Raw genomic sequence first — 19144 nt, 5'->3', positions numbered from 1 at the left:
AAAAAGAAATGGGTAGAAAAATAAAGGCCATGAAATAAAGTGCCTTTGATGTAACGAAGAATGCGAAGAACTGCCGCATAGTGAGTAGTACGAGGAGCTGACAAGACTGGCTAAGTACATGAACCGGATAGGCGAGGTCTGGTCGGGTGACAGTCAAGTAGACGAGACCGCCAACTAACTGTCGATAGAGAGTCAGATTATCCAAAATAGTGCCATCCATAAGGGTAAATCGAACATTAGGCTCAAGAGGAGTAGACTCAGTGCGACTATCTGTAATCCCAACACGAGCAAGAAGATCTGAAGCATACTTAGCCTGAGAGAGATAGATGCCATCATCGGTGGAGATGACCTCGAGACCAAGAAAACAGCTGAGAGAACCAAGATCTTTCATCTCAAAGGTACGGTGAAGTGAGGTATTGAGATCAGAGATACCATCAACATCATCCCCAGTAATGATCATGTCATCAACATACAAAAGTAGAAGAACAACTCCACGTTCGCTTTTACGAATGAACAGGGCATTCTCATGAGGGTTAGAAGTAAAACCAAGACTGCATGTGGTAGTGCTGAACTTGTCAAACCATTCACGAGGAGCTTGCTTAAGTCCATAAAGTGCCTTGCGAAGGAGACAGACCTTATTAGAAGGATAAGGATATCCCGGAGATGGTTTCATATAGACTTTCTTTTTCAAATCCCCATTAAGAAATGCATTCTTCACATCCATCTGACTGAGAGACCATTTTTTAACCGCGGCAATGGCAAGAAGAGCTCTAACAGACGTAAGACGAGCGACAGTGGCAAAAGTCTCTTCATAATCAATACCATACTCTTGCGTACAACCTTGAGCAACCAAGCAGGCCTTATAACGGTTAATAGAGCCATCAGAGCGAGTCTTGATCTTGTATACCCATCTACTGTCCACAATTTTTTTTATCAGAAGGAGGATCAACCAGATCCCAAGTGTGTGCTTTTTCAAGTGCCTGTATTTCTTCTTGCATTGCTTGTTGCCAATTTGGGTTTGAGGAGGCTTCTCTGAATGTCTTAGGTTCATGTTGATGAAGAATAGTAGAAAAGCAATGGTAATCAAGAAGATGAGGAGGTGGATTCCTTACTCTAGAAGAACGAGCGGGAGGAGGAGGCATGACGGTAGGAGCAGGATCATCGTCCGGTCTGGAATCATCAGGAGATGGAGAAGTCAGAAGAATAGGAGGCTGTGGAGGGTCACTCGAGATAGAATCTGTAGAATCATCACTAGGAAAAAGATCAACATTGGGGTTAGTAAACAAAGGTGACTGAGTAGTAGGAATGGACTCAAAGGATGAGAATCGAGAAAACATGTGGTGCTCCCAGAAGACAACATGACGAGATATACAAATACGTTTAGAGAGAGGATCCCAATAACGATAACCCTTGTGTTCAGTGCCATAACTAAGAAAACAACACATACGAGCCCGATGTTCAAGTTTACTATGTTCATGAGGCTGAAGAAGAACAAAACATACACAACCAAAAACTCGAAGAGAACTATAATCTGAGGAGGTATGATAAAGACGCTCAAAGGGAGTAACATTACCAAGAACAGAAGAAGGAAGTCTATTGATAACATGAACAGTAGTAAGAACAGCTTCACCCCAAGTACGTTCAAGACACGAAGAAGAAAGGAGCAATGCACGGACGGAGTCAAGAATGTGACGGTGTTTACGTTCAGCTCTACCATTTTGTTGAGATGTACCAGGACAAGAAAACTCAGACAAAGTACCCTGTTCTGCAAGAAAGGCTAAGAGTTTGGAATCACGGTATTCCATAGCATTATCACGTCAGAAAATCTTAATGATCTTGGAAAACTGAGTTTTAATCATAGTAGCAAAATTGATATAGATCTGAGGTAACTCAGTGCGATTAGTCATCAAATAAACCCAAGTAAAACGGGAATAATCATCAATGAAAACGACAAAGTATCGAGCTTCACCCATAGAGGCAGTGGGAGCGGGGCCCCAAACATCAGAGTGAATGAGATCAAAAGGAGAGCAAGCAAGAGATGAATTATTGTGAAAAGATAAAGCAGGTTGTTTGGCAGTTTGGCAAGAAATGCAATCAAAAGATTCATTTGGAACCTGACCTAAAACACCTTGAGACACAAGAGGACGCAGTTTTCCTAAGGAAGTGTGGGCAAGACGCTGATGCCATAAGTGGAGGGTAGAGGGAGAAAAAGCATCACAGAGATTTGGTACAGGAGGAATATGAAGATTCTCGAGTTCAAACTACCTTCCGACCTTACGTCCAGTCCCGATGATTTGTCCCGTCCGATGATCCTGTACACGACAACCAGAAACGGAAAAAGTGACTTCAAAACCCAGATCAACAAGATGACCAACAGAAATAAGATTGAAGTTTAATTTGGGAATATAATAAGTATCAAAAAGATTAAGAGTTGACTGAGATATAGAACCATTGTGTGTTGCGTGCAAGAGGGAGCCATTTGCAGTATTGACAGAAGGTCCATTTGTAGTGGTAGACATGGACGAGAAAATATTACGCAACGGAGACATGTGATTAAAGCAACCCGAGTCAAAGTACTATTTAGAATTACCTGGAGGGGTGGAAAAAGCAGCAGGTGTATTACCAGAAACAGAGAGAAGATGCTGAAGAAGAGATGCAATATCAGAAACAGAGACAGGAGACAAGTTGAGTGGACTAGGACGTGGTGGGCGAATAGGACAGACAGTAATTAAATGTCCCGAGAGCTTACAGTAACGGCAGAACAGCTGTGAACAATGGTAGCTAATATGACCTTTCTGGTGGCATGTGCGGCATTCAACAGAAGGACAGTCGGAGAAGAGGTGTCCAGAACGGTTACAGTTTCAACAGAATTTACCCTTTCTGTCGGTGACAGCAAAAACATCTGGCTTTTCCATGATAATAGTCACAAAGATCAAAGAGAGGAGAGAAAACGGCAATTTCGGAGCAGAAAATGAGAAATCGGAGTGCAGAATCGGAAAGAACTCACCAAAAAACCTTAGGGAGGGTCCCACTTCTCTGCCACGTCAGCAAACGATGACACGTGGCGTCACCTGAGAGGAGCAAGAAGACAGCGTGGCGACGAGGTGGCACGCGGATCGACGGCGGGCCAGGTCGGGTCGGTCGCGGGTCAGTGGATACCAAGGATGCCTTGCATGGCGACACGTGGAAGCGCCAGGAGCGTCTGATCACGTCCAAGATCCAACGGCTGCTGAAGCTTCTGGAAGGCAAAACAATAGAAGTGGCCAGCAAGGTTTCAGCGGCGCGTGGTGGCGTGTTCGGAGGCCTCTGGTGGCGATTTTGGCGGCGTTGGAAAGCTGACAAAGAGAAGTTCACAATGATGCCGGAGGTGACGAACCAAAGCGTCGGAAACAGATCGAAAAATGAGAGCAAAGAGGCACGGGTGGAATCTGGAAGGAAGATCAACCTGGTCATGGCAGCGTCTTTCGGCGGCGCGTGGAGGCACGTCTGGCGGCGGTTTTGGTTGCGTTGGAATCACGACGACAAGACGAACAAGATGATTACGGGGGTGACGAACCAAAGCGTCGAAAAGGGAACAAAAAAGAGGCCAAAGAATACTGTCGGAAAGGAAAAAACAACGGGGCTATGAAAAAAAAGGACCTAAGCTTTTGATACCATGTTAGAAACAAGAGACTGAGAGAGTAATCTGAAAAGTGTATTATTGAGTTCTGTTCAAAGGTACAATATACAAGAGGTATTTATAGGTGGTAAATAAATCAGAACAATAAAGGCATAGAATCCTACAATTAATATACAGATATACTAGACAATACTAATTGATCTAAATTGATTCTAATGATTCTCTAATAGTTATCATCCTATTTACTTCATAAAAATCTCCTTTGTAATGCAATAAGCTTCTCTGCAACTCCCTTCAACATTTTATATAAGCTAAGATAGTAGACTGGTAAGCTATTAAGCACAGACTTGATAAGAACTAACTTTCCAACTTTATTGAGTACCTTCGCTTTTTAAAGATCGAACTTCTCTTTCACCTTATCTATAATCGATTTTCAGGTCTTCACCAGTCTAGGATTTGCTCCTAAGGAGATTCTTAAGTATCTTACAGATAGAATAATTTCTGTACATCCTAGTAACCCACACATATTTGTCACCCACTCCGGTTCACAATTAAACGAGATCAAATTTGACTTGTTAAAGTTAATATTCTAACCCGACATAAATTCAAAACACCGTAAGAGCCTCTTATAATTTAAAATTGTTTTTGTCTTTGGTGAACAAAACAAATAGTATCATCTACAAATCGAAAATGTGACAATTTAATATTATTTCTCCCAACTAACAGTGAAATTATACGCTCATTTCTGACTGTCTCTTTTACTATTCCATGCAATAAATCAACAACAAAAACAAATAAAAATAAAGATATAGAATTTTTTTCTCTTAGACCTCTTTTCATCTTGAACGGTTTGGACGATTCAATTTTATTGTTATATTAAATAATCATCAAATTAAGTAAATTAACAGTTTAAGTAGTAAATTTCATAAATATCTTGATGAGCTAAATTTTCCTGTATTTTAGTGACTGATTTTGTTAATTCAACTAAGTCAGCTAGTCATTTTCGTAGTTTCATCTATGTACTCATCTACACGTTCTTTGAATTGGAAGAATTTAAAAAGAAAAAAATAAAAGAAAAAAATAAATAAAACAGTAAATTTTTTATTTTTATCCCCAAAGATGAAATGAAAATAGAAAAAAATGTGAGAAACATTAATAAAATTACACATTTATCTTACTCGTTAATAAATTATAATTTATATATAATATATAATATAAATAAGAGTATTAATATAATTTTATATTATTTTAATTTTTTTATTTAAACAAAAAAATTCTTTTTATTAATTTTTTTTATTCAAACAGCACACAAATAATTTTATTTTTTATTTATTTTTATTTTTATTTTTTATTTTCTTTTTTATATCAAAATAAAGCCTTACTCGTGACATGGATACCAATTATCACAAGACAAGACTTGTAATCAGCTTTTCTGATTTTTTAGATATCTACTGCATACCATGATAACATATGTATTCAACTATTCATGTGGTTAATTTTTATTGTTATGAAAGTAAAAATGGTTATATATTTTAATATTATAATTTTTTGTGTTTTTTAAAATTGTAAAAAGTATACAAATTAGAAGATTCGATTTTTGCACTTCAAATTTTTTTATTTTTTTAACACAAATTGAACAATTCGATTTTTATACTTCTACAAATCGGATGATCTAATTTCTGTATCTCTAATAAATCGGACGGCTCAATTTCTGCTTCTTTAGTTAAACAATTCTATATTTAAGAATAACACCCCAAAAATTCACATTAAAAAAAATACCATCATCACTCTAATATTAAAAATAAAAAATCCTATTCATGTATTAATCTGGTGCAATTTTTCTCAATTACTTTTGAATTTTGATGCTAAAATTTAAAGGAATCCACTATCTAGGATATATGGTTCTCAATGTTAATGATGAGACATTTACGATTAATTTTTCTTCTCAATAATAATAATATTTTATATTTTAAAATTAAATATTATTTAAATACAATGAGTTGAAATATTTTTTTTTAATTATTTATGGTTATAGTTTAGGCTGATTTTTTTATATGAAAAAAATATTAGTGTTTTTTTTTGGAAATGGAATTATTTGGTATAATTACAGATGGGTGAATTTTGTAGGTGAAAAGTCAATACGTAGAGGGTGTGTTGCAACATGTGGGGGACATACTGTACATGTGGCTGCATCCTGGCCAACACGTGACAACATATTGGCCAACACGTGGAGACGTGTTGAAACACGTGGGGCGTGTTAAATGATTTCCACAATACTGTAATACACTTCAAATATCAATATTCAACTAAAACATCATCTCCACTTCCATATCAAAAATAATTTCTGTATAATTTATATTGGGTAATATTAATTAGTTAATGCAAAAGCAAAACTTCAAAAGTAATATTTTTTTATCAATATTTTAACTAGAATTAAGAATTTATTTTAATTGCCTAATATTAACAACAACAAAATAATTATTTAGGAAAAAATTATTTAATTGCCTAATATTTATTTTAATTTATTCTGACACGGAAAGAAATGATGTATTATTGAATAGAGTGACCTAATAAAGCTTTCAATGAAATTTCTGTCTTATGATTCCTTCAAGTGAGCCCACAAACCCCATTAAGGTCACAAGAAAGCAACCAAAGCTAAATATCCTAAGAACAATCCATTTGCTACTCCATGCTTCAATCTTTTTCTGAACTAAGTACATCTCCACTGGAAAAAGAATGGCCAATGGCCAAAAGTTTATGGCTCCTAAAACTCCAAGAACTTGGTTGAAGTAAGGGAAAAGAATTGCAACTCCTGTGGTTGAAATCACAAAAATTGTTCTGAAACAGAACCTGAAAAGATTGAAGTTAAAAGTGGGCAAAAGGGGTAGTTTCACTTTGTAGAAATTGTTCACAAAACCATTGTTGGGGAACTTTCTTGATCTCCATCTATCAGCTACATTATATATTGGCTGACAATAAATCTGTTAAGAACAACAGTAATTAATTAAGTTGCATGAAGAAAAATAATGGTAAAAAGTGTCATTTTCAATTCTCAAACGAATTTCAATTCGCACGTTAATGTTTAAACTAAATCATACCAAAAAAGATTTAATTTGTAATTCTATTATTACAAAAGATTGAAATGTTAAAATTGTCTCTAATAAACAAATAAAAAAAGACAACTAAAATACTCAAGAATAAATTAATAAAGAACACAAAATTTATTTCATTCATACAATTAATTGTTCCAAATCATTAATTTAAATTTAAAATGGAATTAAAATTCATTTCTTAGTAAAAATATAATTCTTTTCTCGCTTTAATGCTTTCCAAATACACTTTTAGTTTTGATGCTTAAAATAACTTTATAAGATTATCCAATTATATTTATACGTTTTAAGCTATGATGCACGGACACAGACACGGATACAACACATGACACGCCGACACGCGAATTTTAAAATCTTATATGACACGGGGACACGTATATATATAAAATATAAAGTATTTTTCAGTTAAATTGTAATGATATTTTGATATTTTATTGATATTAAAAATTTTAATTATTTTTAATATTTTATTTTAATTATATAAAGTATTTAAAATATTTTTTATTTTAATAAATAATAATATATACTATATCTAAATTTATTTTAAGAATATAAGTTAAGAATAAAACTGGGCACGCTGACACGTGATGGTATTTAGGTATGTCCAGACGTGTCCGAAGAAGAATTTTTTCTTTTTTACTAAGACACAGTTGGATACAGCAGACACGCGTGTCGAACGAGTGTCGGTGAGTATCGTGTCCAAAATGTATCCGATACGTGGACACGGCAACTCAACAAAGTATCCGTACTTCACAAGTTTTAAGTAATGTATTTAAAAATTAGTTATTTTTGTTGATGCGACAATATGCAACCGCGGCTATTGTCTATGTAACGTTACACTAATACTGTAACAAAATTAAATTCAAACATTAGCAATAAAGGTACCTGATACCCTCCAACCAAATGAACAATAATGCAAACATTAGCAATGTCAACAAGCCAGAAAGGCTCATAGAATCCAAACCCAGTGAGCAGGTTTCCCGGCGTAGAGTTTCCGAAGGCGGCGTATCCGAAGCATCCGCAACAGAGATAGAAGAATGTTGTGATCAAGATTGCAATCATGGACGCCTTCTTCATGGTTTGGTTTTCCGGTGGAGAAGACTTCAGTGTGTCCTTGTAACAACAAAATTCAACATTTTCTTAATTTCAGCATTAAATTGCTGCTTCTTTTTTTCAAAAGTGGTACCAACCACTAATAAGTACATAAGTAATAATTACTACCTAATTTGAATATGAAATACCTGAATCTCAAGGAGGAGAAGAGAGTAGGGATAAGAGAATGCGATGTCGCCAAGTGCTTGAAACACTAACCATATTTTGTCTGCAACCTTATTAGTTGCTACCCCTGTTATGCTACCCATAATTCTTCCATTTTCTGTAAGTGTCATCAAATTCCAATCATACATTGTTTTTTTTTTTTTATCAAAAATAAAAAGACTCGAACTCGCGACCTCTTAAATGAGTATGAAAAAACTATGTCATTAGAGTTATAACTGATTGGCTCCAATTATACATTGTTATTTGATTAAAGTTATCAAATCAAATTATCTCTAAACAGGGAATGGATCTCTCAATTTTTTTTAATATTGTTGTAAAATGATTTTTTACTATACATTTTTAAGTGAGACTAAAAAAAAAATATGAAAAAAGATGTTAAATAGTAAAAGATTATGCTTGACAATTTTTTCTTAAAAAAATTGAAAAGATCTATTTACAATCTAAAATGTTTATTAGTTATATTTTTTTAATGTAATATCATATAATTAAATACATGTATAAAGATTATTCATTTATTAAATAGTTAGATTTTTTCTCTCCTATGACTCCATTTCGAATTTCTTATAACACCCAAAAAAGATTCATGCATTTAGATTGTTTTTTAAGTAGTAAATTTGAATCTCCATCAAACTAAATTTCAGTTAAAAAAAATCATAATATCATCAACAATTGAAAATAATTGTTCCAATATATATTTTTTCACCATATTTCCTAACCCAATAATTAATGCATTAATTTGAATGAAACTCATGACCCAATAATTAATTAATGCATTAATTTGAACGAAATTAATGGTTTCAAAAGTCAACGAATGGGTATAATTCTTATATGAATTTAATTTTAATGTACATTCAGTATAAAATAATTTTACATGTGTATTCAATTACTTAACATCATATAAATAAAAATAATTATCTTTCACATTAATAAGATGAATAGTTATCTAAAATAATAGATGTGATTAGACAATTATATAAAATGATTTACACTGTTTGCATCAAAATTAAACTCTTCTTATATTATATATTTTTTTTAAGAAAATATTGTGTGCGCATGTGCATATGTATGTGCACCCACTTTATTGAGATGGGGTAAAATCTATGGATTCTAGATTATATCGACATTAAATAGTAATAATAGGAGAGATGGTTACTTATAACTGTGGCGATGCCAAGTCCAAGTCCTATGAATGAATAAGTGAAGGACATAATTGCAGCAACAACTGAAACCCATGCCATGTTATGAAGATCTGGTATGAAAGACATCACAATCTGGACCAACCCAAACATCACCATATACAAACTATCTCCGTACTCACAAGAAGCCTTATGTCCTTCCTTATGATAACAATTTGATTTCAGAATTGCCCTGCAGAAATGACGTTAGTCACATCCGTTCTTTTCAATGACTATTTAAGCCGCCAATATTAAAAATAAATATTTTTATTGATGTGACATTACGTAATTAAATACATATATAAAATTATTTATAAAACGTTGAATTTCAAATTTCATATACCTTAGACTGGTCGCTGTGGTTATTACATATGCTATACAAGTCCCATATAAGGCCAAAAATTGAAGGAAACCAGCAAACCAAGTACTTTTATTACCTGAGAAAAAAATTAACATATACACCATATGAAATCATAATTTATAATTACCAATGTAATTTCTTTAAAATTATTATTAACAATTAATGGTAGATAAAATTGTGATAGTACCAAGATTCGCTCTAACAGCATCCATGTAAGAGTAGTTTCTTTTCCCAGTTATAGGATCTGGAGTTCTGTAACAATCAGATAAGAGACATGAAGAAACATAGGTTATAATTGCAAGACAAAGCAAAGTAATTGGCCCTGCAATCCATCCTAGCTGTGAAGTGCTCCAAGCAAGAGACAGAACGCCGGAGCCGATCACCGCCGTGATGATATGAGCGACAGCACTACTTACGGTTCCTGGGTTATGAATTATGATACATTTAGTCTTTATCTCAGTGTCTCTGTATTCTCTGTTTTGAGACATTTAGAAGAAAATGAAAAATGAATTTGGTTATGATACTAGAAAAATTTTACCTTTTCTTTTGACATGTCCATCATCATCATAAGCACCTGTGCCGCTTCTTATTTGGAGAGAGTTCATGACATCCATCTTTTAACCAAGCTTATGGTTATGGAGTTTGATTAGGCCTAAGCTTGGAACATTAAAGAGAAATTGAAGGTGGAGCACTATATATGAAGTTGCATGAGATGATATTAGGAGCTGACTATAATTATATTTGAGTTTGGGTTTACGATTTAAGATTGTAATGGAGAGCTAGCTATCATTTTTCTAACTTCAATAATGTTTTTATTTTTATTTTTGGTAGATACATGTTTTTTTTTTTAAAAAAATAGCTAATATGTATCTTAAGAGCTCATTATAAGTTTATTATTAGAAATTTTTTTTAAATATTTTTATTTAATAAATATAAAATAAAAATATTAAAAATTTTAATTTTTTATATTCTCAATAAAAACTTTTTAAATTTATAAATTTAATATGTGTTCTTAGAGCACAAATTAAATAAACCCAAAAAAGAGTTTTATCCGTATTATTATTCATGTCTGTAGGGCTGCGTTTGTTTATACAGACGGGACACTGAGATACAAAATCATGTTTAATAGACGAGACATGAGTAGAGATAATGTGTTTAGAGACACTAAATTAGTGAATTTTGTATCCATCCTAACAGAAAGGACATGAAAACACTAACAAGGAACACAACTTATTTTTTATTTTTTCTTTAATTATTTTTGTTAATTTTTTATAATTATATTTTTTATTATTATATTTTCATCTCAAATTTTTTGAATGAAAAAAAAAGTAAATTAAATTTTCATAATTTGTTATAGTTTATCACCAAACAGAATATAAAAATACAAAATTTTGTATCTGTATTCATTAATATCTTATCCTATCATGTTTTTAGTGTCTTATCCTAACAAACGCACCAAAGGTAACTTTACCATCTTCGTATAACCATCAGCAAGATTCACATTTTATTTTGAGCAATGCTAGGGGCCAGCAACATTTGTGATTGGTAGTCATCAACTAGCCATCAACGATGATTTGATGGTGTGAAATTTTATCCAATAACTCACATTTCTCTGCTGGTTACATGCTGGCCAAAATGCAATAAAATTGTTGGCCCTAAACTTTTCCTTTTATTTTTGGTAAAACCCATTGGTAGTGAATTTTAACCTTTTTTAAAGGAAAAAAAATCATATCAAAACTAGGAATTATTCAACCATGTTATCTATACGTAAAAGATTAATCATCAAATTAATTATTTATATAAAATATATGTTAAATTTTTTTAAAAAAAAATTGCATCAATATTTTGTATCAATAAAAATTAAACTTTAGACTATTTGATCATAAAAATTATAATATTATATTATAAAAATATTTTTTAATTTTAAATTAATAAAAGATATATGAATAATTATATTGTATTGCAGAATAGATACTAAACTTAATATAGTTCATAGCTTAATTAAGTGCAGGCCCACACCAATTACGAATTAAATTGGCTTAATGTAATTTGTAATTTTATTTTATGAGTATAATATTTATTTTAACTATTCTTCTCTCCTATTATTTCAAAATTGATGCATTCCAAATAAATGATCATTGAAATTACTAATTAAATAACTATATTTCTTAATTTAATTTTAATTATTAATAATATAAAAATAATTTTCATTATTAACGTATTAAAATTAAATTTCTTTATGCGTAAAATATGAAATAAAGTTTCTACTATTAATGAACATTTGACAAGAGTGGAATTTTTTAATTATTATTTTTTAATCTTTTCGTGTATAAAAGAAGGCAACAAAATCTTGTCAACAAATTTGAAGATGTACATTAATCACAAAATTTAATTTTGTACTCTTCTATAATAGGAAATATTTTATTTAAATAATAATTTAGAATGTCGCTAGTATATATCTATCCGTGTGATGCACGAAAAATATTTAATATTTTATGTATATTTAAGATATTTTTAATAAAGAGATATGTTTTAATATATTTAATTTTAAATTAAATTTAATTTATTTTTTTTATTCATACGAATATTAGACAATACTATATAACAAAAAAAAAATCACAAAATAATTAGATTAATTAAAAAAGTATAATATATAATAAATTAATGTCTTAATTTTTTTTTAAAAATATACATACACATTTTTTTTGTCTCTAACATTGATAATTGTATATCTATAAGTTGTATCTTTGTTTCTATATCAAATAAAATTTAACTACTGATTATATATAAATTTTTATTAAACTATAAAAAAAAACACAATTAACAACAAAGAGATACCAATTGATTAAACAATAATTGATCATCTCAATTTATTAAAGACTTCTCTATACACAACATTAATCGTACAATTCTCAAAACAGGATTGCTATACATCTAAGTATTTTTTTTCATCCAAGTTTATTCAAATAGATCCAACACCAACAAAAACCACTCTCATTAAAAAAGTGTCATTACACATGCTTTTTCTTCTTCTCCTCGCTTCTTTCAACTACACACATACATCCTCCTCCTCCTTCACGCACGCAGATTCTTCTTCTGCTCATTCTCCTCTTTTTCTTCTTCTCTTTCGTTATCGTCATCACCAACAACACCAACATTATGCTAATGAATTTTTTTCAATCAAATTGAATGAAATGCAATTGCTAAATTGAATTGAATGGACACAAATGTTCTGAATTGAATTGAATTGATAATCTCTAAATTGTAGACACATGTGTTTTGAATTTGATTTTATATAATGGATAATGTTCCGTTCATTTAATACTATACAATTGTTTTACCTTAATAACGTGTTCAGTTCATTGTGCAGAAAGCTGTTTTGAATTTGATTTTATATAATGGATAATGTTCCGTTCATTTAGTACTATACAATTGTTTCACCTTAATAACGAATTCGGTTCATTATGAATTTAATTGAATAGACGTAGGTATTCAATTAAATTAAATTGAATTGATAATCTTTAAGAGGAGGAGAAGAAGAAGGAAAGAAGAAAAATCTGCGTGTGCAAATTTGGAAGAAGAAGAATAAGAAGAAAGAGGAGGACAAGAAGAAGGGAAAAAGAAGAATATGCGCAAATTTGGAAGAAGAAGAAGAAGAAATACAAGAAGGAGGAGAAGGAGAAAGAGAAGGAGAAAGAAACAGAGAAGGAGAAGAAGGAGTGCGTGATTTGAAAAGTTGTTACAATAATTTGGATAAACTTGGATAAGCATTTTGCTTGAATGTAGAGTTTTATTCTTCTCAAAAATCCTCTCATGATTCTGAATTAAAACATTTATTCCTTATTTGCTCTTAATTCTTAAAAGTATCACATAAATATATCCATACATAAAAATTACAAAATATTATAGAAAAGAAATAGGTATGATGAGTTTGGAAAACTCAAGTTTATTTTAATGATGAACAAACATTATTGAAATAGTTAATTACAAAATTATTAATTTGATTTTCATTGAACATATGTTAATTAATAATTTTGTGATGCAGGTTTTTAATATGGGCTGAAAATAAAAGAAAAAATTACAAGCCCAAGTGTTTTATAAATACATTCAGCATTGATGCAAAAATGTTTTATTTGTTGTGGCTGAATTATTATTCTTGTTATTGGGCCAAAATTTGTGATACAAGCCCAATTAAACCTCATGCTCCAAGACCATTAAAGTTGGTCCGAAACTAATCTTGAGAAGAAAGCAAAAGTTTTGCTTCATGCTTCCAACGGATTCTTTTAATCAAGTGATGGAATTCAAAATTTATCAAAAAGAGTTAATACTTGTATTGGAAACATGAGAGAGATTATACAATTGATTTGATGGCTCATTAATGTTACACGCCACCAAGAAAAAAAAGGGAGTAGAAATTAGTTCAGCTTGTTTTACTTTACTCAAATCCATTACATGCTTTTATTTCTACTTTATCTTCTCTCTCATTTTCGGTCACTTCCATCACAACAACCATGGAAGCTTTTGCAAGCTATCAAGATGAAACTAGGAGCAAGCTAAAGACCATCACCATGATGGCAAGAAAAAGAAAACATAAAAAACGTAAAGTATGCTGTGGCTAAGATTCTTATCACTTGTAGTAAGATTTTGTGATGAGATCTTGACTTCTTCATACCAAAAAAAGGTAGAAGGAGATTCGGCCAGCAAGGAGGAGATTCTTGGAAGCATGGCTTATCTCTGATTCTGCTCAACCACCACATGAAGTAGCTAGAGTGGCGAAGTGATGGAAGAGGCAGAGATTGGAGCAGATGAAATCATCATCATCATGAAGCATCAAGGGCCAGAAATCCATCTTGGAGAGCAAGCCAAGGATGGAGAGCTCGGATTGATGAAGAGTGATGACCAAGGAAGAACTAGAGGTATTTGCATGTTGGGTTTTGCATGGGTTACCTCCTCTCTCTCTTTGGCCTAACTGGTTTTGTGTGAAGGAAAAGAAGTTAAGCTTGGTTTTTGTTTCAACTGTGAAGGCTTCTCCTCTCTATAAAAGGGGTGAACAGTCACGGTTTGATTCAAGGAGTAAGGAGTTAGAAGTAAGCAGTGAGAGTGCAAGGCACAGGATTCTCAGAGCTACCTAAGCTTACAGATTTTCTTCCCCTTCAATATATTCTGTTTTGTGTTTTTCTGTTTAATTTTGTCATGTCTTGAGTCTCATGGAAAAAGACAAACAGTGAGGTTTGTATGAAAAAGCCATAGAGCGAAAAAAGACAGAGAGTGCAAAATTAAAAGAAAAAGGCATAGATGTCCTTAGAGTTCCTTTGTTCATCTATGTTGTGTTTCATGATTCTGTGGGAATTCCCTTGTAAGTTGGGTTAGCACTTTACAGTTTGTAATCTGGATGATTATAGTGAAATTCCATCATTGTTGTGATGGAGACTGGATGTAGGTTGCATTGCACTTAGCAGCTAAATCAGGATATATCTGGGTGTAATCTTCTCTCTCGACTACTACATTTCTGTTTCTACTGCACAGGAGTTAAAATAAAAAATATCTCGTGCCAAGTGACGAGACAAAAATAAAAAGTCTCGTAGCTAGGGACAAGACAAAAATAGAAAAGTCTCCTCAAAGACCAGAAAGTGTTATCAGGTGAAAAGGGGGCTAAGATTCAATCCCCTTTCTCTTAGCCACTGAAACCATCAAGGTAGTTACAGTCAAAATTTTCGTTATTCCTAAAAAATTACAAAATAATATATTATTTAAAATATATAATTATATACATATAGCAATAAATACTATAGAAAAGAAATAAGTAGTTATGGTCAAAATTCTTAAGCTTTTTAAAATGTAATATAATAATATATTATCTATTTGAGTAATTTTGCATGTACTCAATAAATTATCTTGTAAATTTTTTTCATAATGTGTATATCAATTTAGATCTATTCCTATACGACATGAAAACAAAATAGTTAAAAATATAATCATTTCTAGAAATTTAAAAAACAAAATTAATAAAACTATCACAATTTTTTTAAGTTATCATATCTCATCAAGTTCTAACAAATCAAAAGAAACAAGACTTCCAAATTTATTAGAGACCTCTAGATTTCTTTTTCCAATTAAAAGACCTATTATATCTGCAATTTTAAAAATACGTGTTATTTACTTAAAAAAAATTAAAAGAAATTGATACAAACAATTTTAATATGAATTATACAACTTTCACCTATCAAATACGGGTCTTCTCTTTTTTTTTTTGGAGTATTTTTTCGTATGGTTCAAAGCAAAACGAATTTATTAGGATCCAAGAATTTTCAACCAAATGCAAAATGATATCCTTTCTTAAGTAAATCCTATATTCATGCCTGATTGGCACCCAATGTTATTTTGACCTAGGCTAAAGTTGGTCATAGCATCACTTTCTTTAGGTATCTTTTTCCCAAATAGAAATACTTCTGAAATTTTTATTATGCATTGTATACGAAACCTTAAAAATAATATCACAATAAAAAGAATTAAAAATAATAAAAAATAATAAATTAATTTTAAAATGATATACAATTTTATATTCTTTCTTCACCAATAGTAGAATCATTTTAATTAGAACTTTTTGTGTATGTATTTTAAATTATTTGACTCTCCATAATTAAATTATTTTAATTTTAAGTTTTCAAACTTTATGTCCAGATGTTGTTTTAAAATTCTTATTAAAATTATACTTATAAAAAAATTAAGATAAAATAAAAGGACAAAATAATATAAGTAAAAAGTTATTAAAAATTATATTTAACATTATATTAAACATAACCTTAGAACATAATTTAGTAATCATGACAGTTGTTAAGAAAAATATAGACCTTAGATATAAAAATTTAAAATTACATAATATATTAAAAAGACATATATACTATATAGTATAAGATTAATCTACTGTAAATTAGAAATAGAAATATTTAATTACTACGAAATTAATTTGATTATCTATTTCAGAACAAATAGTTATAATTATGTACATTTGATTCCTAAAATAAAAAAATATACAATTTCTTGTTAATTAATAGTTTCTTTATTTATGTATATGTATATATTAATTATTTAATTAATAGTTTCCTTGTTCTTAGGATATACTTATTTTGTTTTTTAAATATATATATATATATATTAATTTAATAATGTTATGGAGATAAAAAAAAGTCAGAATTTATTTTATTTAATATTTATTAATTGTTACAATAATTAATAAATATTCAATAAGACAAATTCTTATTGTTTTGGCTAATTTTTTTGTTACCAAATATTTTTTATATTAATTATACGTAAATATATTTAAGTCACATAAATTAATTATTTTCTAATTATGATTATTTTTTTAGCCTATAATCATTTAATGATTTTTTTATTCTATTAGTATTATCATATGTGTAATAATTTTCATAAATTATAGTAGTTTTTATATTTATATATATGTATATTAATTGTGTAATTAATAATTTTTTATTCTCATAATATATTTTTTATTTAAATAATTTTAAATATTTTATTATTTTTGTATGCGTATCATATTAATTGTAAGTAAATACATTTAAGTTATACATATTAATTATTTCTTGATTATAATTATTTTTTTATAATTAATATTTTTTTATATATAGGATATATTTATTTCTTGATTATAATTATTTATTTATATACATATATAATTATTTTTTAGCCTACAATCATACAAAAAAAATTGTATTCCTTATTATTAATATTTGTGTACATATAATATTTACAAATCATGGTAATTTTCATAAATAGTTATTAAAAGCATAAATTTATATGAAAATAACGGTATAATAAGAATAATAAAATTATGAATAGTATTATGATTATGTAAAATAATGTTAATTATAATTGTACATTTATTTAATAGCAATAATGATAGAATTAATATGTTTTAAGATAAAAAAAACTTTTAATTAATAATAAATTAATTTGATATATATTAATTATAATTATAATTATAAATTTCAGCTATTAACATATATTTTTATACCATGACCATGATTATTTCTTTATATATATATATTATTAGACGACTAAATTATATTCCAATATATTTATTATAGGTTATTATAAGATTATACGTATAATTAAATTACACGATAATATATATATATATATTAATAAAATATTAACCCAATGATCCTATTAATTACACATTAATAAAATTTTAATCCAACAAAATATATTATCGAATATTTAAATTTTCTAATAAATATTATTGTTAATAAAATAAATTAAAATAAAATATTTAAAATATTAAAGGTTAAATTAAAATTTAGTCTAAATATTAAGATCCAAAATAATACTTTACTCAAAATTTTAAACGACAAAATATGAACTTAATTGACCTCTATATGAAAGCATTTAACTGATGGTTGGTTTGGTGGAAAATTTCATTAAAAAATTTAGAATTGATGTAATTTGTGGTAGGCGGGTAGCTTTTAACCCAAGTTGATATTTTTTTTCACAATAATTACAATGCCATATATAAACGCAAGTATAAAGCAAAAAGAATCCACCTTACCTACTTATAAACATATTCAGCAATGTTGAAAAGGCATCCATAAAACCTTCTAAAAGAAAAGCCTAGTGGGATAAAACTAATAGGAAAAAGAGAATTCATTATCTAACTAAGTAAATAATCATAGCATTAACAAGAATTTTATTGAATCAAGAATTGATTTGGTTTTTGTAACGATAAATATAATTACGAATATTGTGATATATATATATATTATAAATATTATAAATATTAATAGATTAACAATTAAAGATTACAGTTAAGTAATTTATGATTCAAACAAAAATAGCACATAATTATTTTTTTATAAATAAAAATTAATTCATATATAAAAAAAAGCTGTTGCACATTAGATGAAACTAAAGAAGGAAAGATTTTCTCAACTAATGTTAATAGTTTCAAATATAAATGATGCAATGGCTAGTTGATGTAAAAAGAAAATTATTCTTACATTAAAAAAGAGATATGAAGTTTTATATATTGATAAATCATTAAGAAAAAAAATAACTATATTTATATATATTGAAGATCATAAAAATAATCTTTTTTTTTTAATGTTTTTTTACTTTTCTTTAGTTTAGATTTAAGCTTATTTTGAGAGATAGAAAAGATAAAGAGAGTAGTATATACTAAAGCTATTTAACCTTTATTTGAGTATTTTGATTTCAAAAATATACTAGATTAGAGTGCACTTGATTTCCTCTTAATTAGGTTGGGTTAGCATCTAGGTGATTTACTAAGTTTGCGATAGTTTAGATAAGTTATAAGAGTGTGAATCTTTTGAAATTGATGATTGTAATCTATTTTGATTATAGTGTAAATTTTACTATTATTATTATTGTAACACCCTACCACACAGGGCCTTACGCTTAAGTCGTAAAGCAGAGGTGGCAAGGTATTACGACCTCTAAAAGAAAACGATATCTACATAGATATAGTTGGGTGAAATCATATCTAGGAGCCTTGAAGAACAAGCTAAACAAATTGATAAACAGAAAATCGTGACACACTCGCATGGATATTCGTAAAACGGACAGG

At 29.5% G+C, this 19144-nt stretch overlaps 1 protein-coding gene across 1 annotated transcript; it reads right to left on the bottom strand.

Moving 5' to 3' along the window:
- Window positions 1–6169: 6169 nt before the first annotated feature.
- On the bottom strand, window positions 6170–10306 carry LOC112791584 (probable amino acid permease 7). The gene is made up of 7 exons (XM_025834483.3): window positions 10082–10306; window positions 9731–9964; window positions 9526–9619; window positions 9161–9375; window positions 7971–8104; window positions 7615–7842; window positions 6170–6600 (listed from the first exon to the last, which is right to left on the bottom strand). Exons 1-7 carry the CDS (start codon window positions 10155–10157, stop codon window positions 6199–6201), a joined length of 1383 nt encoding a protein of 460 aa, XP_025690268.1. The 5' UTR covers window positions 10158–10306; the 3' UTR covers window positions 6170–6198.
- Between the last annotated feature and the right edge of the window lie 8838 nt (window positions 10307–19144).

The sequence above is a fragment of the Arachis hypogaea genome, chromosome 1 (assembly GCF_003086295.3).
Source record: "Arachis hypogaea cultivar Tifrunner chromosome 1, arahy.Tifrunner.gnm2.J5K5, whole genome shotgun sequence".
Lineage (NCBI taxonomy): Eukaryota > Viridiplantae > Streptophyta > Magnoliopsida > Fabales > Fabaceae > Arachis > Arachis hypogaea.
Note: the sequence above shows the minus strand (reverse complement) of the source record. Positions and strands in the feature narration are given on the sequence as shown.